Source organism: Zootoca vivipara, chromosome 14 (genome assembly GCF_965207765.1).
Source record: "Zootoca vivipara chromosome 14, rZooViv2.hap1.1, whole genome shotgun sequence".
Classification (NCBI taxonomy): domain Eukaryota; kingdom Metazoa; phylum Chordata; class Lepidosauria; order Squamata; family Lacertidae; genus Zootoca; species Zootoca vivipara.
The window spans coordinates 2745973-2769222 of record NC_142597.1 but is presented as its reverse complement, the minus strand read 5'-3'; the positions used below and the strand labels follow the sequence as shown (position 1 = coordinate 2769222).

General features: G+C 43.7%; 1 protein-coding gene across 1 annotated transcript in view; it reads left to right on the top strand.

Annotated features, from left to right (window-relative positions):
- LOC118096968 (outer mitochondrial transmembrane helix translocase-like) overlaps positions 1–17929 on the top strand; it is a 31448-nt gene extending 13519 nt beyond the window's left edge. The window contains exons 3-10 of the mRNA XM_088658145.1: positions 4380–4478; positions 5104–5224; positions 7524–7724; positions 8299–8318; positions 12772–12903; positions 13692–13742; positions 14605–14780; positions 16911–17929. Coding sequence (XP_088514271.1) covers positions 4380–4478; positions 5104–5224; positions 7524–7724; positions 8299–8318; positions 12772–12903; positions 13692–13742; positions 14605–14780; positions 16911–17037 — 927 coding nt within the window. The 3' untranslated portion in view covers positions 17038–17929. The remainder of the gene's footprint in view (positions 1–4379; positions 4479–5103; positions 5225–7523; positions 7725–8298; positions 8319–12771; positions 12904–13691; positions 13743–14604; positions 14781–16910) is intronic.
- The last annotated feature ends 5321 nt before the right edge of the window (positions 17930–23250 follow it).

The window sequence follows — 23250 nt, the reverse complement described above, 5'->3', positions numbered from 1 at the left end:
CCCACCACCCTTCTGAGCAAAACCCCTCCCCACCCTCTGACTATATTTAAGGGTCTGGTGACTTCTGTTTCAGTGTATCTGAAGAAGTGTGCATGCACACGAAAGCTCATACCAATGACAAACTTAGTTGGTTTATAAGGTGCTACTCAAAGGATTTTTAAAATTTTATTTTTAATTTTATTTTTTATTTTTTGTTTCGATAATATATTAGGTTATTGACAATTATATGTGTATTAGGATAAGAAGAATACAGCCAGATGGGCGGGGTATGAATACAGCCAGATGGGCGGGGTATGTACCCAATACAGCGCAGAGGGTCACTCGGAAAGGTTACCAAAGATGGATACATGCAGTAACCCCCGCAGCAACACCTCATCTCCATCTCGGATAAAATCCGCCCAGGCAACGCTAAGTGATGCTCCTCACAAGGGAAACGGGACACCTAAAAAACCTGAGTTAGACCTAATTGTCTTCGATGAAGGAAAAGACAAAGCCCCTCCGATGACCGCAGCAACCCAGCTAAAATCACTGTTGATGGTAAATCCAGAAATCACCGAAATTCCGCCCCAAGGAAATCAACACTCAATATACCCCAAGAATGGCTGTGTTATTACCGAATCAGTGGAAGATCTGATAACAATTTCTCCACCACAATGAAGCCAAGCCATTTATGAAACGAACAGCCTTAAAATTATTTCATGGAACATCGCGGGCTGGACCAATAAATTAGGGGATGAGGCATTTCGTGAATATATAATGCGATACGATATAATTATGCTTCAGGAAACCTGGGTAACTGCCAACATATTTTTGGATGGTTATCAGGCATACGAAATCAAGGCATCCAAACCGCTTGGAAGGGGACGACCAAGCGGGGGCTTAGTAATTCTGGTGGCTACCCATTTGGTTCCACAGGTGTCTGAATTTTTGGTCTACGAGCAACTGGCGCTGGGAATTATATTGAAGCTAAAACCCAAGAGCATCATTTTTGTCTCAGTCTATATGCCACCGCATACAGTGCAAACACAGATTGAGAGCACATGGCGTAAATTACACAGTTTCCTGCATTCCTGCCAAACTAAGTATCCCGGTGCACTATTCTACACAATGGGAGATATGAACGCCAGAATAGGCTCAAACGAGGACGGACTGGGAAGAAAATTCCCAATACTAGAAGACCTAAGGGAAAATAGCGCCTTTTCATTAAACCCTCCCCCGGAAAGATTGTCGAAAGACTGTCAAATCAATTTTGCAGGCTTCTGTATGGCTCTGCTACTCATCAGTCTAGATTTTATCATTGTAAACGGAACACATTCCGGGGATAGAGAAGGAGAGTACACATTTTTAAATTCAAATGGAGCCAGCACAGTTGATTACTGTCTCACAACGAGGGAGGCTTTTGAATTAATTACAGAATTCTATATAGATAATAGGACTGAAAGCGATCACCTACCTCTAATCATGTCCATAATTGGTAAAAACTCAAACCCACGTTCTGGCACAGAATACATAGAATCAGATAAAGCAAATGAATCTGAATTGCGCAGGAAAAAATGGACACCAGAGACAGCAACTGCAGCTGAGAATAGACTGAACTCACAAACTGCAATTAGATTAAGAACAACTATATTAAACAACTCTTCCATAGATTCCTCCCTGACTGCCTATGAAAATCTCATTGAGTCATTGCAGGATGTGGTCACTGTAAATACAAACTCAGACCGCAAGTCCCACACTAACGAAGGGTGCCATTGGTTTGACAAAGAGTGCCGTATGAAGAAGGAAGCTTTAAGGAATGCGTACATGGACTATAGAAATGCTGGACAAAATCTCTTACCTCCATCCTACTTTAAATTGAAAAAAGAGTATAAAGCCCTCTTGGTCTCAAAGAAAAGGCAAGCTGAGCGAAACTCCTGGTCCTTGTTATTGAACGCTTCACTAAATAATGAAACTAAAATTTTTTGGCAACTGGTCTCTGACTCAATGAAAACTAGCCTTTCAACTCCCAGCTGCGCCATTCCAGCCCAGGTCTGGGAGAATCACTTCAGAAATATATTTATGGAAAATTCAAACCTTACCATCGGTTCTCAGGAAGCTGACAGTGCAGAACTGGCACTGTTACCTCTTTGGAGACCAGTTACAGTGGAGGAAATTTATACATTAATGGAGAAACTGAAGAATGGCAAGGCCCCGGGAAAAGACTTTATACCAGCGGAACTTATAACATCCAACCAGCTCTGGTGGGCTCCGCTTTTGGCGGCCCTTTTCACAGTGGTAAACAGCTCAGGCAAAGTACCACAAAGCTGGAAGCATGCTATAGTCGTCCCAATATTCAAGAAAGGTGACCCTAAAGAACCCTCAAATTACAGGCCAATTAGCCTGCTATCAGTAATTGGGAAGTTGTATGCCTGCTTCCTAAGTAATAAACTGACAACTTTTCTTAATGAATATAACATCCTATCTGAAGCCCAGGCAGCCTATCGAGAGAATCACTCAACCACAGACCACTGCCTAATGCTGTCTTTCCTAGCCGAAAAATATACCAGGCCGCTTCAGGGCAAGCTCTTTGTGGCATTTATGGATCTGAAGTCAGCATTCGATTCTGTCCCCAGATCCCATTTGTGGACCAAGCTAGATCAGATAATACAGGACAAGCGTCTCCTCTTTCTTATAAAAGCCCTATATAACGGAACCAAACTGCAGGTCCGATGCGGTCAGCAGGGACAGCTATCAAATAATATCGAAATGAGTAGGGGGGTTCGACAGGGTTGTGTCCTGGCCCCAACATTGTTTTGCTTATTCCTAAATGATCTAGAAGAGTGCCTAATGGACGCAGATGGTCACCTTCCAAAAATAGGTATAAGAAGGACCCCCTTGCTGCTTTATGCTGATGACGCGGCCATAATTTCACGCACCAGACCGGGTTTGAAACACCTGTTGATGAAATTTTCTGAATATTGTCTTGGAAATGGCTTAACAATAAATTATGAAAAATCAAAAATCTTAGTATTTGAAAGAAGCTTTTCCCGGTTAAACTGGTCGCTGGATGGCCATGAACTTGAACAGATTAAACATTTCAGCTATTTAGGACTAACATTCCACCATACAAGATCATGGAAGTACCACTGGAAAACCTCCCTTCAAAAGGCGGAGATTACAAAACTAGCCATACTCCGATTCTTCCATACAAAGGGCGGCAAGTATGTACCGGCAGCTCTAAAAGTATTCAATGCAAAAACTGTCCCCCAAATCCTGTATGCAGCAAATGTCTGGCAGAATGGGGACCTGCCTAAGCTAGATGGCTTCCAAGCACAATTTATTCGATCCTTGCTTCAGGTGCCCAATTGTGTGCGAAATTCCATACTCCTGCTAGAAACGGGTGAATGCCCAATTTCAACAAAGGCATGGTGGGCTGCACTAAAACATTGGCTCAAGATTGTAGTATTTGAACTTGGGGAGGGACTGTATAAATACCTGAACAATGAGGAATACATCAGCCAATGGCAGAAAACCATGGCGAGAAAAGCCACTGCTTTAGGTCTGTCACCCACCCAACTCCATTGCCTGGGATATGAAGGTGCCCTAAAGACCTTAAAGCAAAGACTTTGGGATAATTCACACAGTGATCTACGACATCAATCACTTGCGATCTGCAGTCCATTGGCAGTAGGAGTACAATATGGGCATGTCTTTAAGCCAGCAGCCTATATTCAAAACTTGACAGTGCCAAACTACCGAAGGCTGTTCACAAAAGCAAGACTGAATGTTTTCCCCTCTGCAGTGCTGGAGGGCAGGATGAGAGGAGTACCCTACCAGGAAAGACTGTGCTCGTGCACCCATGATGTAGATTCTATAAAACACATTGTGCTGCACTGTGGGAAGTTTCAGCAAGCTAGGGCTGAAGTGATTTCACCCCTGCTAGCCTTGCTCCCAGGAAAATCAGAGGATTTCTATATCAGGTTCCTATTGGAAGACCGGTCAAATGCCAGAACACTAGCAGTGGCAAAGTTTTTATCGGTGGTCACAAGAACTAATGTTTCCTATTCCGAATTTGAGTAAGATGTCTGAGTGGTTTGAGGGCGGGGTGTCCCAGCTGTGTTTCGCTTGGTAACGAATTGATGGGTCTATGGACCGTAATAAAGATTGTTGTTATTATTATGTATGGTTATGTAACAGTATTGTTTTCTTTTTTTCCATTCTCACTCACTTTTTTCTTTATTCCTTTTCCTCATTCTAACTGTTATAAATGAAATTCTTCTTCTATAAGTGCCAAGTGCAAGTCAGTGAGTGTAGCCAGTCACGACAATAGCAGAGTCCTATATTAAGTCTCTGAGATAAAAGGAGGACTGCAACTCTGAGCCGCTTTGTTTTGTCGGCAGGCAGAACACTTGATGAAGCAGATTGGGGTGGAAGGAGTGAAGCTGGCAGAGCATGAGATGATCATTGCCGCTCACCTGGTGGTTCCAAAGGATATCAAGGTAGGTGGGCAAAATGCAAGAGAGTTCTGAGTGACAAAGTCACTAGCTCTCTAATCTGCTGAAGAAAAACAAAAAAACAAAAACGGTTACACAAATCTTAGTTCTGAAATGAGATTGTGTGAAATGAGATTGAATTAGTAATTCGGATCTGGAACTTTAGTATTTTGCAACACATCAATATAGACCGCTGGGTCTTCGACTGGTGGGTTGGGACCCACTCTCAGGTCATGACCTGATCTAAGATGGGTCACAACAGCAGCACAACAACCAGTCCAAATGGCAAACAATTAAGATATTAGCCCCATGTGTCTGTTTGGGTCAAATGTGGATCCAGTTCTTTAAAAAGGATGGAAATTGCTGGTGTAGACAATCCTTTAAACCAAGAATAGATGGAAAAGGTCCCTACCCCAAGCAGCTTAGTCCAAATGCTGACAATGGAGGAAAGACACAGTGACAGAATGAACAGGAAATCCAAGGATAACAGGAAAATAGCGCAGTTGCATTTGGATTCAAATTTCTAACCTTGGAATTTGGAATGTGAATGTTTTTAATTCAATTAATCTTGTCAGGTAGTGCAGAGTCCCTTTGTTATCTGCCAACTGCTCACAGCTTGTCCCACCTACAGGTAACTTGGAAGGACATTGCAGGCCTAGATGAGATGGTCAGCGAACTCCAGGACACTGTGATCATGCCATTCCAGCAGCAACACTTGTTGCAGCACTCCAGGCTGTGCCAGCCCCCAAGAGGTATTTACTTTGGAACAAGGGACAATTTACTAGTCACTTAACATCATTTTTGAGACTTAATGAAAGTGTTTCCTTCCTTTTAAAATCTGCATTCTTTAGCCAAACCCTACATATCAAATACGTAAGTTACTATGGTCAGAGGTCAGTTTGCTAACTGTTGACCACTTAATAAAATTGCTGGGTATGTACAAGTGACTCCCCATTTACCCAGGGCTTCTCTTCTGCCCCCCCAAAAGCAAAATTGGGAAAAATGGCCTGCCATTCCTTCATCTCCCGCAAGCCGGAGGGGTGGCGGAGCTTCCACAGCTGACACACGCAGGGAGGGATGGCGGGGCTCAGTTAACAGCTGCTCCCCTTTTCCAGGGACCACTTCTGGGTACCTGGCACCTTGTTGTTGTTTAGTCGTTTAGTCGTGTCCGACTCTTCGTGACCCCATGGACCAGAGCACGCCAGGCACTCCTGTCTTGCACTGCCTCCAGCTGTTTGGTAAAACTCATGTTGGTAGCTTCGAGAACACTGTCCAGCCATCTCATCCTCTGTCGTCCCCTTCTCCTAGTGCCCTCAATCTTTCCCAACATCAGGGTCTTTTCCAAGGATTGAGGTGGCCAAAGTATTGGAGCCTCAGCTTCAGGAAAACTGAAATACTGTAAAAAACACTGTTACATAACCTGGCACCTTACATGCACACAAATAGAACGGACATCAGTGCGGAATTGCCTCAGCCGGTTGGGCAGCAGCAAGAGCAGCAAGGACTATTCAGAAAGTGCAAAGGGAAGAAACAGCCTCTGTCCTCACTTTCTTCCACTTGGTTGTGGAACCAGCTTTGTAATCAGTGTGTTTGTTCATTTCCAATGAGGAAAGTGCTCTCCAATAGGAGGGGTTGAATTGAATGCATTAGGTATTAAACATTAACACTTCCATTAGCATTTTTCCATCGACAACAAAATCAACATTTTCCCCAGCTTGAAAGCGTTATTCCAACAGAATTAAGTTAAATGTTCTACTCAGTTTAAATTTAACAAATCCCTCCAAATCAAAGCTACTTTAATTAAAGTTCCAATTAGTGCACACATTCACAGTCAATTACACTAATTGAACTCTACTCATAGGTGAACTAAATTGCCTCCAAGGTACCTTACAACTCTAAGTCTCATGTGATTCTGTTTTTAAAAAAGACTGCCCACCACACTCCAATATTCTTCCTTCAAATTGTGTCAATCAGCACTCCAAATAAAATGACATTCTGGTTATCTTGTGCCAAAACCTATAAGGGGTGTGGGTGCTCAGCAAGAATGACAGAAAACACGACGCCTCTGTTTCCACTGCTTGTCTGAGATTGTGAAACAGAGGATTGTATCCAATGCTTGTCCTACTCAGAGAAGACCAACTGAATATAATGAACAAGAGTAAATTATGTCCATTTTTTCAATGGGTGCACTCTGAGTAGAATTTATATGGACACACCTCCAAGACACTGGCAAGCTACAGTACATAGAAGGATAGGGGTGGGCTGAATTTTTCTTGGTGGGTCCCTTTCCTAAAATGGTTACTGTAGTTAGAATATGAGCTGTTAGTGCAGTGCACATGGGCACAAATGTGCCTGTAGAGGTTTCCCTGAAGCCTGCAGAGTCCCTTTCCTTGCTCTGCTGGAGATAGGCTTGAAAGAAGCATTCTGTTATAGACAATAGAAGGCTTTTTCCAAGGGGGGTGTCAACTCTCCCTTCTCACAAAACACAGGTTTGGCACCTGAGACAAACCACTAAATAGTGTCCCCCTCCCTGCTAGGGAAGAAGGGGTGAATGAAGATCTACACTGGGATCTGCTGCCCCTGAGGTGGTCACCTCACCTTGCCTGATGGGTGGGTCAACCCTGCCAGTTAGGCTTGGAGCGAGAGATCTTCCTGGAGGTGGCAGCTGGGGAGGAATGCTCATCTTTTGCCTCCCCATCTGCCCTCTGCAGGAAGACCACTCTCTAACTAGGCTGAAGTGGGGGTGGGGTGGGGAGGGGAGAGAAGCACATTTTTCAAGCCTGATTGCAGGGGGAGTGTGCAAGTATTTGCTGTGTATACATATGTGTGTGGCTGCAGTGCATGTGTGCATGATTGTGGTATGTACAATGCCCGCAAGTTTCTCTAATTTGCACATCTGCCCATGAGCCCCAAAGGGCTGGCAATCTTTGAATTAGAAAATTGTTCCTGGTAGGCTTTATAATGCAATCATAAAGTGGGAATGAACTTCTCACATAAAAAGGGAGGCAGACTGTGAACCTGTGTTTATGGGTTTTTCCTTGCTACCCCCAGGTGTCTTACTTTATGGCCCTCCGGGTTGTGGGAAAACCCTTCTTGCCAAAGCAACAGCCCAGGCCTCAGGATGCAGGTTCATAAACCTGCAAGCATCTACGCTGGCGGATAAATGGTATGGAGAGTCACAGAAGCTCACAGCTGCCGTTTTCTCACTGGCAACCAAGCTTCAGCCCTGCATCATTTTCATAGATGAAATAGGTAATGTTTGTATCCCTTAATCCCAGATCCCAACATCAGCATCCTCTGCCATAGTTGCCTCTCCTTACTCTTAAGTCATTCCTAGATCGCTTTTTCACTTTCAGTCTCTCAGCCAATTCCTCCTTCCCTTCCTTTCTTGAACATATAATATAAAGGTAAGAATTGCTATGTCATATCCGGCTAAAGAGCCACCCAGTCCAGTGTTCTGTTTCTTCTAACAACCACTGGTTAGATAGCTCTAATAATGCAAAAACATCCTGTGAAGGTAAGGGAAAGGAGAAGGAGAAGGAGAAGAGTTTGGATTTGATATCCCGCTTTATCACTACCCAAAGGAGTCTCAAAGTGGCTAACTGCTAACAATCTCCTTTCCCCTCCTCCCCCACAACAAACACTCTGTGAGGTGAGTGGGGCTGAGAGACTTCAAAGAAGTGTGACTAGCCCAAGGTCACCCAGCAGCTGCATGTGGAGGAGCGGAGACGCGAACCCGGTTCCCCAGATTACGAGTCTACCGCTCTTAACCACTACACCACACTGGCTTTCGAGTAAACGATCCTCTTGCTCCTTCTCTACCCAGTCAGTCACTGTGCTATGCAGGTGAGAGTCTCCTGCAGATACCACCTTCTCCTGTGGTTCAGTCTGCAGAATATAGGAATCAGGCTTCTAATGTTGCGGTCCTACCCTTCGGAATTCCCTTCTGTTAAATAGTAGATAGGCACAGACTGGGGCGTGGGTGGCGCTGTGGTGTAAACCACTGAGCCTTGGGCTTGCTGATCAGAAGGTCAGCCGTGCATACTCTGGATTATATAATCGAACATGATATGATAGAGTTTTATACAAAGACAAGTAACATAACACACATACAAAATACAAAATAGTAGTTCTACATACCGTATATTTGTATATCAAAGACATGGAACATGGAACATAATAGATTCAGTTATAACGACCATTAACCTGATGCTTCTTTATATAGACAGTATTGACTACAAATACAGGTGGACAGGTGGTAATACTTCCCATACATTACTTCTTAAATAAACCATATATATACTACATACCATAAATAGATTTTTAAAGAAATTGATAATATTCCTTTAAGATGTTAAGCAAGTTATGACTCATAAAACAGCTGTAATCTAATTCTGTATTAAAGCCTGAAAGTAAACTCTGCCTGTAGTCATTACAGTTTCTACTGAGTTTATTTTTCTTAAAGTTTACTAATTCATTATCAGTCTGTTGCTTCTTTATATAGAGAGTACAGTATTGACTACAACCATAGGTTGGGTGAAACAAGGAATTCTCCTGGAATCCTTCTCTTATTTTCTGCATGTGCCATTCTTCTAAGTCTTTCGTCTGAAACCTGCATACAAAGAACACTATAATTCTTAAAAGCATCTTCACATGGAACATTACAAGATTGATATAAGAATTTCACATCATGGATATTGCTAATATAAGAACTGAATAGATTGTATTTCCTGGTCAATCTGCTGGACTCTAATTTCTTATCATTGGTTTATATGATAAGTCCAGAACCACATATTTTGATATGAAATGTTGAAATGTATTTAAAAAAGAATTAAATAAGATATTTTTTTAAAAAAGAATTCATATAATGTAATGTACAGCCTGTCACATTTTGTATGTTGTTCAGTTTTCCATTTACGTGACAAAGGGTTTGATAGTGTTTTGAACACCAAGCACAAGCAAATGAAAAACAAATAGAATATAATCCAACTCTTCAGCCACTTGCTGGCCCAATCCAATTAATAATGGAGAAGTAGAATATTTAATCAAACTTCCAACTTTCAGCAAACATTCGTAACAGGCAGAAAAAAACAAAAAATATATAGGAAAATGAAGTCAAATGAGGCAATGTGGAATAACTTCCCTTACAGTGATCCCCCCGGCAGGGAAAAGGGAAAAAAGTATCACAGTTCCCAAGCTGACTGTCCCTTCCCTTCCCCAGCAGGTCAGAGCGACCTGGAAAGAGAGGAAAGAACTAAAATCAAAATAATTCAAAGGGGTCTTCTCCCCCGCTAAATATAATAAGTCTTTAAGTGTCAGATAGATAGGACGTCTGTATTAAATCCCAATATGATCAAGACCCGCTGTAGGGAAATTTATACAAATGTTATGTTTTGCAAGTAAAGTCATGCACTTGAAAGTCTCACTGCAGTTGGGACTGACCTTATTTTTCACCTCGCCGCTTTGCTGAATCTTGCAAGTTTTAGTCCACTAATTTCACTCTTCATTCAATTTTACATTCAATTGTAAATATCACAGAAAATCTGTCACTGTATCCCATAGAAGCCCGAGGCTTCGTTTCACAGAGCTAGAAGATGACCCCTTAGCACTCGCATCTCAATCTCAACAATCTTCTTCGCTCCTTTAAGGAGTGATTCGGACGGTGGAGAGAACGCTCCTGAGCGCAGCACCTGAAATTAACCTTTTGGGGTTTTTAGAAGTCCACAGCGCCCTTGCATGACCCCAATTTCTCTGTGAAACTCAAACTTTCTCCGGAGGCTTAAATCTGCTCTCCTTCTTGGTCCATGACAGACCAGAAGTCTGCGCTGTACAATCTAGAACAGGGGTCAGCAAACTTTTTCAGCAGGGGCCTGGTCCACTGTCCTCAGACCTTGTGGGGGGCAGACTATTTTTTTTGGGGGGGGGAGAATGAACAAATTCCTATGCCCCACAAATAACCCAGAGATGCATTTTAAATAAAAGGACACATTTGTCAGGAGTATGGGCAGGAGTCAGGCTCTGGGGCCTGTAGTGCCTTGCAGGATTGGGGCCTGCCTCAGCTTGTGCTGGGGAAGCAAGGCGTGGCCACACAGGTGAAGCCCTCAGCTTGTGCTGGAGAGGCAAGGAGTAGTCACCCAGGTGAGGCCACTTGAGATCTCACTGCACCTGGTGGCAGGAGCTGGGAGGGATAAAAGCCCAGCATTTCCCTTCAGCTCTTTGCCACAGCAACGCTATCCATGCCTGGTTGCATCTGGCCTCCTGATCCTTGCTCCGTGGACCCTTGCCTTGCCGACGCCTTGATCCTGCTCCTTGGACCCTCGCCTTGTCGACGCCTGAATCCTCGACCCTTGGACCTTCGCCTTGCTTCTTGTTCCTTGATCCTTCGCCTTGCTCCTTGTTCCTTGGACCCTTGCTTTGCCTTCGCCTTGCTTCTTGTTCCTTGATCCTTCACCTTGCTCCTGGCTCCTGAGACCCTTGCTTTGCCTTCGCCTTGCTTCTTGTTCCTTGGACCTTCGCCTTGCTTCTTGTTCCTTGGACCTTCGCCTTGCTTCTTGTTCCTTGGACCTTCGCCTTGCTTCTTGTTCCTTGGACCTTCGCCTTGCTTCTTGTTCCTTGGACCTTCGCCTTGCTTCTTGTTCCTTGAGCCTTCGCCTTGCTTCTTGTTCCTTGAGCCTTCGCCTTGCTTCTTGCCCCGTGGACCTTTGTCTCTGCCTTGCTCCTTGACCCTGCAACTGCCTGCTGCTGGACCCTCAGCCCTGCACCTGTTCCTGCTTCTTCACCACCATCTTGCCTCTGGTCCTGACGCCCGCCGACCGGACCGTGACAACATTCTACTCATGTAAAAACACACTGAATGCCGGACCGTCTGCGGGCCAGATTTAGAAGGCGATTGGGCCGGATCTGGCCCCCGGGCCTTAGTTTGCCAACCCCTGATCTAGAAGGAGGAAGGGGTGTAGCTCAGTGGTAGGAGTCTGTGATTTTTCTAGCAAAAACACTTCTTCTAAATAAATGTACCCACTGTAGCTAAAACCAGCAGATACCACTGCTTGTAAACCTCAGATTTCATCAGGCTTTAGGAAAACTCATCAATGGTGTCCCGCTTAAATACAGGGCCGGCTCTAGGGGTAGGCTGGGTGGCGCTGCACGACGAAGCCGCGTGGAAACCACGCTGTGTGCTGTGCCCGCCCACCAGCCGTGGGAAGAAACGGGGCGGGGCGGGGGCGCCAGAGCGATCCGTGCACCACGGCGCCAGGGTGCCCGATCCGCTTAAGACGACCCTGCTTACATAGTTGGGATAACTGATGGTGTAAGGAAGCAATACACCCATTGAAGCAGAAGACAAAAACAAGACAGAAACTTTTATCTCCCATCTCCTTAATTTCATCTGGAAATATTAGCAAGAACTCCTGAAAAACTAGCAAAATGTCTACCAAGTGCTAGGGATTAATATGGGCTGCAGCAGTGAACAAGGCTTGCTTATTGCTCACCTCTCCATGCTTGCATCCATTCTTGATCACCCAGTTGTACATCTCTTAAACATGCCAGTCTTTGCCCCTTTCCTTATGGTGAAGTATGTTAGTTGCTAGGTATGGAAACTGGTCAGAATGGAGGCTGGTGAATATTGGTGTAATGGCTGTTGATGTCACAAAAAAGCACTAATCACTCAAGTAAACCAGGACAGAGTGGTCTTCCTCTCTGTGGTTCCTAAGAGGAAGAGGGACTGGGGTGATTCTGTCCAAGATTAAAGGTGGCATAAGGATGTAAGAGGGACGACAGAGGACAAGATGGTTGGACAGTGTTCTTGAAGCTACGAACATGAGTTTGACCAAACTGCGGGAGGCAGTGGAAGACAGGAGTGCCTGGCGTGCTCTGGTCCATGGGGTCACGAAGAGTCGGACACGACTAAACGACTAAACTGGCTCCCTCGGCCAATAACGCGAGATGAGCGCCGCAACCCCAGAGTCGGTCACGACTGGACCTAATGGTCAGTGGTCCGTTTACCTTTACCACCCTCACTGAAGTCCTCTTCAGGCTCTGGGGAGGGACTTCTTACAAGCCACAAAGACTCTCTGGCCATTTCCAGGTTTAAATCAAATTACTTATTTATTTCTTTATTTCCGGGCAGCGCATGAATACATATTTGCACATGAGTCAATCACGGGCAAGTGGGGGACACCTTGAAGTAGACCCACTGAAATAAATGGACCTGTGACTTAACCTCCACAGGTCTACTCTGAGTATGAGTAACATTGCTTTATTCATATGCAGTCATACGCAAATTTAACTGATCAGTTAAAACATAAGATCAATCAATGACCATCATGGTCCAATTGTGTTACAGGTAATGGTGCTAGGAGCAACCAACAGACCACAAGATGTAGATCCAGCCATCCTGAGGAGAATGCCAACTACCTTCCAGGTTGGCCTGCCTGTAAGCAAACCTTCCCTTCTAATAAATCCAGCTCACACTTGCTCCATGTCCACCTCTGCTATTACACAGTGAGGTTTCCAGTTCAATATTGATTGGGTTGTGCTTGAGGAAGGTGCCAGAGAAATATCACTGAATAACAGCCAGAACACAATTAAGAATTGCTTCCTGGTCCAAGTGCTAGAAAACAAGGCAATTAACCATGTGCCCAGCTGGTCTGGGAAATTAAAGGACAGAGTAGAAGTCCCTCCAGTAAAAAAGCAACAACACACATTTAAATTAACTTTTCCAAATGATCAGTGCCCCCACCGGGAAAAGAAGGGAAAGGTGCAACTCCATATTACTGAGGCACAATGCTTCGTCCACAACAGAGGATACAATTCCTGTTCAAAGATGGCTCATGGCAACCTAAAGTACACCTTCAGGAAAGGGGAGTGGCTGGTCTTCCCATATTCAGGCAGAAGTGAGTCTTTTCCAACCAGTTCAAGGCAATGTTTGACCACTGAAGCAGGCAGACAATTTTGCAGTGCAGGCATATCTTCAAAGTCTTATCTTCTATAGATCTTCTTGTCTTCTTATGCTAGAATCTTCTATCCTGCCTTTCTTCCATCATGAAACCCACTGTGGCACACATTGGCTTCCAGGTAGTTTTCCATCCAGGCACAGACCAGACCCAGACCTCTTCTAGCTTCAGTAAGGTTGCTGTATCATGTGCCTTGGCCAGTTCTTATGTCCACCTCCAGATCAAAGCATACTGGTCTCATTCTCTTCTGCTGTTTCTTTCCTGTTAGACACAAAGGCAGCGGCAGGATATTCTGAAGCTCATTCTTGCTGGAGAAAATGTGAGTTTCCCTCTCTTCCCGCCATGTTTCCCCCCCTAATAGCAGCCTGATTAGGGGAAGGTAGGCTAATTTTAAAGTGGAGCAGCTCATTGTGATGAACCCCACAGATACGATCTTGGAAAGCCCAAAAATGCAAGCAGCTCAGTTAATTCATATGTACACATGTATTCAAACATAAAGGTAAAGGTACCCCTGACCGTAAGGTCCAGTCATGGAAGACTCTGGGGTTGTGGCGCTCATCTTGCTTTATTGGCCGAGGGAGGCAGTGTACAGCTTCCGGATCATGTGGCCAGCATGACTAAGCCGCTTCAGGCAAACCAGAGCAACACGGAAACACCGTTTACCTTCCCGCCAGAGTGATACCTATTTATCTACTTGCACTTTGATGTGCTTTTGAACTGCTAGGTGGGCAGGAGCTGGGACCGAGCAACGGGAGCTCACCCCTTCGCAGGGATTCGAACCGCCGACCTTCTGATCGGCAAGACCTAGGCCAGGCATCCCCAAACTGCGGCCCTCCAGATGTTTTGGCCTACAACTCCCATGATCCCTAGCTAACAGGACCAGTGGTCGGGGAAGATGGGAATTGTAGTCCAAAACATCTGGAGGGCTGAAGTTTGGGGATGCCTGGCCTAGGCTCTGTGGTTTAGACCACAGCGCCACCCACGTCTCATATGCAAACATGCCCCCCCCCAAATCAGCAGCATAGCATAACACCAAATGTATTAGAATCAGCCAAGTCATAGATGTTTACCCAGGGACAGATTCAAGGCTGTGCAGCTGCCAGTACTACCAGAGAGTTGCCTAGGGAGCATTTGTGAGCCTCCATATTTAACCCAGAGGGGATCCTTTGCCTTTGAAACAGATGAGCAATGCTGTGAACTTGAAAGAGCTGGCTGAGAAAACGAAAGGTTATTCAGGAAGTGACCTGCGGGAATTGTGCCGGGATGCTGCCATGTATCGTGTGCGTGATTATGTCCGAAAGCAACAAATGAAGCAGATTGCTCGGATGCTCCATGACACAGACATTGGTGAAGAAAGGTACGAGCTTCACTCAACTCCTGTTCCTCTTTGCGTCTAATTTTTCATAGTTCTGGGTCTGTTTCTCAGCCTCCTTTGCCCTGCTCATTTTAACAGAGAAAGCCCTGAATGAAAGATGGTTTTTTTTGTCATGCATACTTACCTAGATCTTGATATCTTTGTCAGATGCACTTCTCTGGGTTTCCCCACCCGATAGAAGTGAGCTGAGTCATTACCAGAGTGAGCCCTTCCTTGGTGGCCTCCCACTTATGGAATGCAGGCTTCAGAGAGGCTCACCTGGCACCTATGAGGCGGTTTTCTTTGTGCCAGGTAAAGCCTTTGGCTGCATATACACCATGCATTTAAATCTTGGGAACTATGGTTTACCTGTCCCAGAGCTACCATTCCCAGTATCTTACCAAACTAGTTCCCAAGATTAGGAGAGGAGCTTTAAATGCTTGTTATGTATGCAGCCTTTGTTCTCCCAGGTCCCTTCATTTTAATACATACATCTATCTGGAATGTCAAAACCTTGCACACCCCCTTAATGTTTTTATAGTCATTTTAAATTGTTTTAACTGCTGTGCTTATCCAAGCTTTAGTGTTTTATTGTGTACAGTTTTGAATTTTATCCATATACTTACAAAAGAACTTAAATTATACAAATAGAATGAATTAACAACCAGAAGGTTCTGGGCTCAAATTATTTGGGCCATGGACTTTCAGAAGTATGAAAATATGGGTTAATCTCCAATTGTCCAAATGAAATCCATACATCTAAGCAAGTCTATCAGTGCAATGGAGAAGGGCTAAATTGCAGAAGACTGAAAAGGTGATTCCTTTTAAATTTTATTTATTGATACTTATTCAAAAATATACAAAAGTTGACACCCATTATGAAGTATATTTTTATAACACATTGAAATAAAACAGCTACTTAATCTAATCTTTTTAAAAGTCTCAATGACTGGGTGATGGTCTGAAAATGTCTTTGGTAAGATGTTGACTTTATACACCTCTGTGGACAACATTTTAGACAACCAAGCCATGTCCAATCTTGAATGTGATCTATATTTTTAATGTGTGTAAATTCTTTAGCATCTCCATTCTTTTATCTCCAAATATCTACAAGTTCTAACTTCTCAATCAATTTTTAAAAAGAATTGGGCTGTTTGCCTTGTGAACTTGTAATCTTTTTCTCTGAAATCCTATCCTGTGTAGGGGAGACAACTCCATGCCAATGTCCCATAGGCACCAGTTCTCATATGGAATCCACCAGTTGATAAAAAGCTGGTTTATTTTCATTTGTGACATATTTATGAAAAGGTAACTTTAAATTAACATACAGTAACTGTTTATAGGGCTCTTTTCAACATTACATTTAGCAATGCAGGAGCGGTTCCTATATAAAAGTTGCTTCCTGTGGAAATCCGAGGCCATGTAGGAGAAGTCTATGCTGCAGTTCCTTCTCATGCTGCTGTTATTCCTCCGTAGATCTGGAGGAACCCAGGAGTTGTGTTAGGATCCTTACAACAAACCTGCAAGTTGGGCAGTATTAGAAACGTAGAAAATGGTCTGAAATCCAGTCAGATTTTTTTATCCTTCTTGCTCTGTTGTGTTTACAGTGCACAATCACCGTGGCAGCAGCATTTCAGACAGGTGTCTTTTACAGCTAGGGTCTGAACTCGGGATCTTTTGCAGGCAAAGCACAAGCACTACTGAGCTTGGGCTCTCCCCACTATTATCAAAAAGCAAAACAGAACCAAGTCACAGCACATCAAGAGGTGCCATAGGTTAATGGTAAAGCACACATCCTTTCATGTGAGAAGTCCCAGGTTCAACACTTGGCACCTGCCATTAAAAGGATCAGGTGAGAGGAGATGACAACCATTTCTCTCTGCCTGGGACCTTGGAGAGTTGCTGCCAGTCGGAGTAGACGATACTGAGCTAGACAAATATTCTGACCTGGTAGGAGGCAGGTTTCTATGTTCCTAAATCAAGGCAATTTGAAACAAAAAAAGTAAAATAAAACTAATCTATAACCCACAGATTCAATAAACTTGGGGAAAACACCAAAGATACAATGGAAGATAATGGCAGGCATTTTAGGGAGCAAAGAACAGGTAGTTGACTTATTTATTTTGCATCCAGGGACCTGGAAGAGGAACGGTTGCGGCCACTGACCCACCTTGACTTGCTGTTTGCCCTAGAGAAGATGGAGGAGTCCAAGGGTGTGTCAACTGCTGTGCCGACACTAGAAGAACCAGCTTTGGACTAAGCTGCTGAGAGACTGGAGACCATCAACTTAGAATAGGGTGCCCAGAGGTTAGATTCAACTGTTCACTGTATTTTTACTAGACTGGAGGCAAAGGCTGTATATGTATATGTGTGAGGTGATAGATAGTCTCAGAACACAGGCTCAGCACTTAGGAGGAAAGGTGAAAGGGAAGGGAATCTGGGCCAAGCACACCCACCTTGGGTGAAGTGGGACATCCCAGGCACTTGTAGGAATGGAGAAGCTCATGTCAAAAGAAAGAAGTCAGCGCAGTTAACATTTGTGGGAGGGGTGGAAGTGTCACAGCTTTTCTAGCTGTGGGGAGCAGTGTAATACAAGTGCTAAAGGACAACCACCAGTAAAACACAATATGGAGCTATTATTATTGTGTAAGTAAGTAGCAAGGTATGCTTATAAAGTAGGCCTTATAAAGTAGGGCATTAAAACAAATGCCTGGGACTAAGCAAGTATTTATTTCTGTTCCAAGTTTGCTGGCTGAGCCATCCTGAACATCTGTGCACATGGCTCTTTACAAAAGAAGTCTTATTTCCTTTTTTCTTTAGGTACGTAGTTCATTAAGTTCATTATCACGGGGCTGCCAGAGAGAGATCTGGAGAGGGAGGGAAGGGTCAGAGCAAGGCGAAGAGGCGTCTCTAGTCAGTGATAGGGAGGGAGGGAGACTCAGCACTACTGAGCAGTTCTGGGACTGAAGGGGAGGGGCTGCCCATTCCATCTGCGCAGGGGATGGAAGGAGGAGGAGGGTAGGATTACCCAAATTCCTCTGCTCGCAGAAAAGCCGTAAATCTCCACTTCTGGGATCTGAGAGTGACGGGTCAGACGCATGATAAATGACTGTAACCTGTATATATGTATATAATAAAGAACTGTGAATATATCTCGATGTGAGCGGAGGTATTTCTTGCGGAAAGCTTCTACAACCCCTTACACTCATTTCCTCTACAGGATCATACACAAAAGCATCTAACTAGTTACAGGTAGGTAGCCGTGTTGGTCTGATGTAGTCAAAACAAAATAAAAAAATCCTTCAGATACATATCTGAAGAAGTGTGCATGCACACGAAAGCTCAAACCTATGACAAACTTAGTTGGTCTCTAAGGTGCTACTGGAAGGTTTATTTTGTTTTATTTTAAAAGCATTTACAACCTAAAAATACAGAACTGGAAATATTTCATTGCCTTTTTGTCTTGGCTGATTCCTTCTCACACTGAAATCTGGTGCCTCATGAAGGGTTTGGAGTCTGGATTATTCCTGCTTTTCTCCTTTAGATAATGCTTCAAGTGCTCATAACCGACAAACTTTGCACCACAGCATGTAAGCAGCTAGGGAAGGCCACATCCCCTGTGCTTGCTGTACTTTGCCACTGCACTTAATACTTTTTACATATAGACAGCTTACCATGGTTTGCAAGCTAATAAAATAATAATAATAATAATAATAATAATAATAATAATATGCTATTCATATCCTGCCCAAAATGGGCTCAGGGCGGCTAACATCAAAATATATAATTACATTAAAATATAAAATCCAGCAATCGACTGACATACAGATTAAAATCAACGTAAATCAGAATAGGGAAAGCCACTTGTATTGTTCTGCCGAGTGGTAAGGAAAATGTTATTACAGGTTATTGAATGCAGATCTGCAGCAAAATGGTTGCCTCCAAGTATTCACTGGCTACAAAATGCAATGGGATGTACAGAAAATGACTAATGACCGTAGAACATTTAATTTTATTAATTTAGAAGGATTTCTAAACCACATATTTATAATATGTAAGCAGTAAAGCAATAGAGGCCAACCTGATTTGTCTAGGGGACACACACATTATGACATCACAACCAGAAAGACTCTAGCTGCTTCCAGAGTTCTAGAGTGAGGAGCAAAAAGGTCATGAAAAGGAGGTGTTTACCGCCAGCAGTGGCTACTGGTAGGTGGTATCAAGGAGACTGCTGCAGGAGACTTTTTGTGCCCAAAAGCTTGACCGCAAGCTATCCTTGGCTGAGACACCAAAAGACAAGTACATCAATGATGGAAGGAAACACTATCTGTAAGTAATCATCATCCTACTCCTTCAGCGTACAACAGTCGTCTTCCCAAGCACATGTGACGGACAGTAAGGACACATAGCAGCTCCTGCTCATCTAATGACCAACATCCAGCTAGAGATTCTAAAGAAGCAACCTACCCTTGAAAGGAGGGCTTGTCTTTATCCCTCCTACTCAACTGGCTGACTCTTAAATCACAAAATGACTGTCTGGCAGAGGTATATCAACAGCATCATGAGAGATGGGATTTGCTGGGATGCAGCAGTTGTCTCTATAGCTCAACAGCAACTCCTAGGTGCCCACCAAAGTGGCATATTGACCAGAGTGACCAAGCCAGAGATCCAAGCTCTCCTTGGTAGGAACAGAGACATCCTCCTCACACAAGGGTTGACCCTTGGTGGGCTCAAGTGTCTGGTCATACGTGACAACCTCTATACTGATGCCCATCAATACACTATGGATCTCCGGACCAAGCTGTATGGGGACAACGGAGACAGCTGCACCCATGCCATCACTGTAGTCCTGGTCAACCCTGTATGCCTAATACTTATTGGCCGGAAAGGGGTTCAGGGAGGAACCCTGAATATGAAGGCTCTTCAGACTGCACAGTATATCAAAGACAACTTGCATCATTAAATGTGTCCTTTGGGTGATCCGCACATACCTCCTTTACCATTGCAACTTCCAAATGATGAGAGTTTCCTTTTTCTCTTGAGGCATTCTTGAAAGGAAAAGTGCCAACAACTTCTGGAAGAGGAGCAGAAGCCCCACAGAAGTGCTGGTGAAGTGGTGGGGGTCTACCGTAGGTGGGCCAAAGCAGGCAATCACAAAGAATCTAGCCCAGCTAGAGGCGGAACTAGAACCACAACACTAAACAGATCTATAAATTGAAAGCTGAAGACAGATAGCTTAGAATATTCTGCAACCTTTCATCCCAAGTTTTCAGTGGGAGAAAGGATTCTCACTGCAAAATGCTAAGCAGTAAATCAGTGGAATTAACCACTGGTTTTGTTATGCCCAATTAGGTTCTTTTAATTTGTTTCGGTGTTTTAACCTCAATGAGACCCAGTGTGCTCCAGGGAAGGCACAAATAAACCTCAGACAACCAATATTGGATTTCTCTATACATAATAGTGTATTATTAACAAGTAACAAGTCAAGACAGGGAATATGCACTCATACACACATCCATGCACACACATTCATACGCACCACTCTTCACTGGACTGATCAGATCCAGTAAGAGCTTGGGTGACCAGACAGCAGGATCCTGTCTGCATCTGGCACACGACTTTGGGGAGACGAAAATGAATAAAAGTAGAAGCCATTCGCATACAATCTTCTGAATAATAATTGAAAGCAAAGAGACGGATAGCTCAAGCGACGGTGCCGCAGTAATGGTATCTCACTTGAATTTGGTAGATCTGGCAGGAAGTGAAAGAGCTAGCTAAACAGGTGCTGAAGGGATTCATCTCAAAGAAGGCTGCAGTGTCAACTGGAGCCTCTCCATCTTGGGGCAAGTTATTAAGAAAATTTCTGAAGATCAGCCTGGAGCGTAGTGATAGTAAACTGATGCGGATTCTCCAGAATTCACTGGGTGGAAATGCCAAGACTGTTGTTATCTGCACAGTCACTCAGACATCCTTGGAAGAAACTCTTAGCACCCTCCAGTTTGCTAAAACAGTTAAAAATATGAAAAATCACCCTATAGTAAATAAAGTTCTGAATGGGAATGCCCTTCTGCAGAGATACCATTCAGAAACAGAAGACCTGAAACAACGCATAAAAGAACTGGCACAGATCCTTGAAGAGAAGAACGCTCTTCAAAAGGAGCAGCAGGAGAAAGTAAGGATTCTCACGGAGATTCTGGTGACGTCAACTTCTGCATCAGCAGAAGAGTTCAAGGTTTGACGGAGGAGTAAAGTGACCTGGGGACCAAGAACAATAAACCAGGAAGGAGGGGAATGTCTCCTGGGAAGCTTTCCCCAAAAGCCAAACAGTTTAAAAGGTCTTTGCCTTGTCCAGCAGAGATGAGAGTCTGTATCCTCAGTTTTCAGAATATTATGTTCAATGGATGACAGCCAGTGTTACAATTCCTGAAGAGGAACGGATTCCAAGGCCTGAGGTTGGTTTGGAGGAAGTAATGTCAAAAGACTTGCAGATCAAGGAGCAAAAGAATAAAATTGAAGCACTGGAAAACAACGTTAGTGAGCTGAAAAAGATTTTGAATAACTCGGGGGCTGAAATGGAATAAATGAAGCAGCCTCTCAGTGATGCTGAGGCAGTAGCACTGAATTCCCAGGGAGAATCTTCATTCCTCAGGAGTGAACTTATAGCACTAAAAGAAAAAGAAAAAAAAAGCTCTTCCAGAGTTTTGCAGATTCTGTCATGCTTTGTGAAATCCTAGCAGATGAGTGGGATAATGCTCTCATTGGACAAAAAGCCTTAAAAGTAGAACTAGAAAACCTGCAAATTGAGGAGCAGCTGATATGTGAGCCCAGAGAGCTGAAGGAGAACATATCCACTTATGAGTTTGTGGCTCTTGAAAGAGAGCAAGAGAGTTTGAAGCTGAAAAACCAAGAGCTGGAAAATGCCATGAGTGAATTGAGGAGAAATTTCCAGGAGAAAGAAAAGAAACGCGGTGGCAACGGAGCTTAAAGTGTGAGCTTCCAAAAAGAAGGTGGTCTATCTTGAGGTTGTGTTAGAGGAGGAGAACTGCCTAGAAAGTGCACTTGCAGAGAAGCAAACTCTCAGGGCCAAACTTGATGAAGGTGCTGAATCAAACAAGGATGAGATGGAGGACCTCAAAACTCGGCTTGCTAAAAGCAGACATGGCCAGAATGAACCAGTGCAAATATTTTGATCGAGAAAGAGCACAAAAAGGAGTAATTGAGAAAACTAAAACTTCGCAGAGTGCAACAAGAGCAGGTGACTGCAGATACAAAGTCTTTAGGTGTCCAGTCCACCGACAAAGCAGCTGAGTCTACAAAGAAAACTATAAAGCAGTGGCTTGCAGAAGACTCATACAAGGACGTTTCTGAATGCATGACACAATAATAAATTTCCAAGTCAGCATTATTGCTAATCAACCTGTCTTCATGTTGCTCTTCCAGTGTGGGTGCCATTGCTGCTGCAGCTCCAAGAGGGAAGGTCGTCCTTGTCCTTGCTGGGCGTTACTCCGGACGCAAAGCTGTTATTGTTAAGAAAGTTGATGATGGCACCTCTGACCGCCCCTACAGCCATGCCCTGGTGGCTGGCATCAATTGCTACCCACGCAAAGTGACAGCCAGCATGGGCAAGAAGATGATTGCCAAGCGTTCCAAGATCAAGTCCTTTGTAGAGGTCTACAATTTGCACCAATAAATATTTTTGAAAGCCCCCCCCCCAAAAAAAAACTGTGTTCATGTTTTTCATACTTATTTTTATGTGTAAAATAAAGACTTATTTTTGATGTGATTTTTAAAGAATAGTAGACCTTGAAGAAATAATGATAAAAAAACACCAATTATGTTATGCCCAATTAGGTTATTTTAATAATTTGTTTAGGTGTTTTAACCTAGATGAGACCCAGTGTGCTCCAGGAAAGGCACAAATCTCAGACAACCAATATTGGATTTCTCTATAATAGTGTATTATTGATTAACAAGTAACAAGGCAAGACAGAGAATATACACTCACACACACAACCTTTTCAAGAATGGAGGTTAAAACACCGAAACAAATTAAAAGAACCTAATTGGGCATAACAATTTTGCGACAGCTGGACTTCATCACTACCATAAATATTGCCCATTTAGAAGACACTCTCTCCTTCGAGGGTATCTTTCACTTTGCCATTTACAGGTCCCTCTGCATATCCAGAACTGTCATCACTTCAAATGAAGCTGAGCATCAGTGACATCAGGAATCAGATGGAAGGAGATAAAACTTATGGTGAGGTGGAGGCGGCAATTCAGCCACATAAATTTCTTTATGTCTAGAAATAAAGCAAGTCATGGCATATCTGCCCTGAATGATGCCCCTGCAGGCTGAATCGCAATGCAAAGTGTCTCTTTCCTTCAAGGCACATGAAATGCTCTTGGACCAAAGTAATCAGTAGAAATCAAATTAGCCGCTAAAGCTGCCACCCGATGAAGCAGTGTGGCT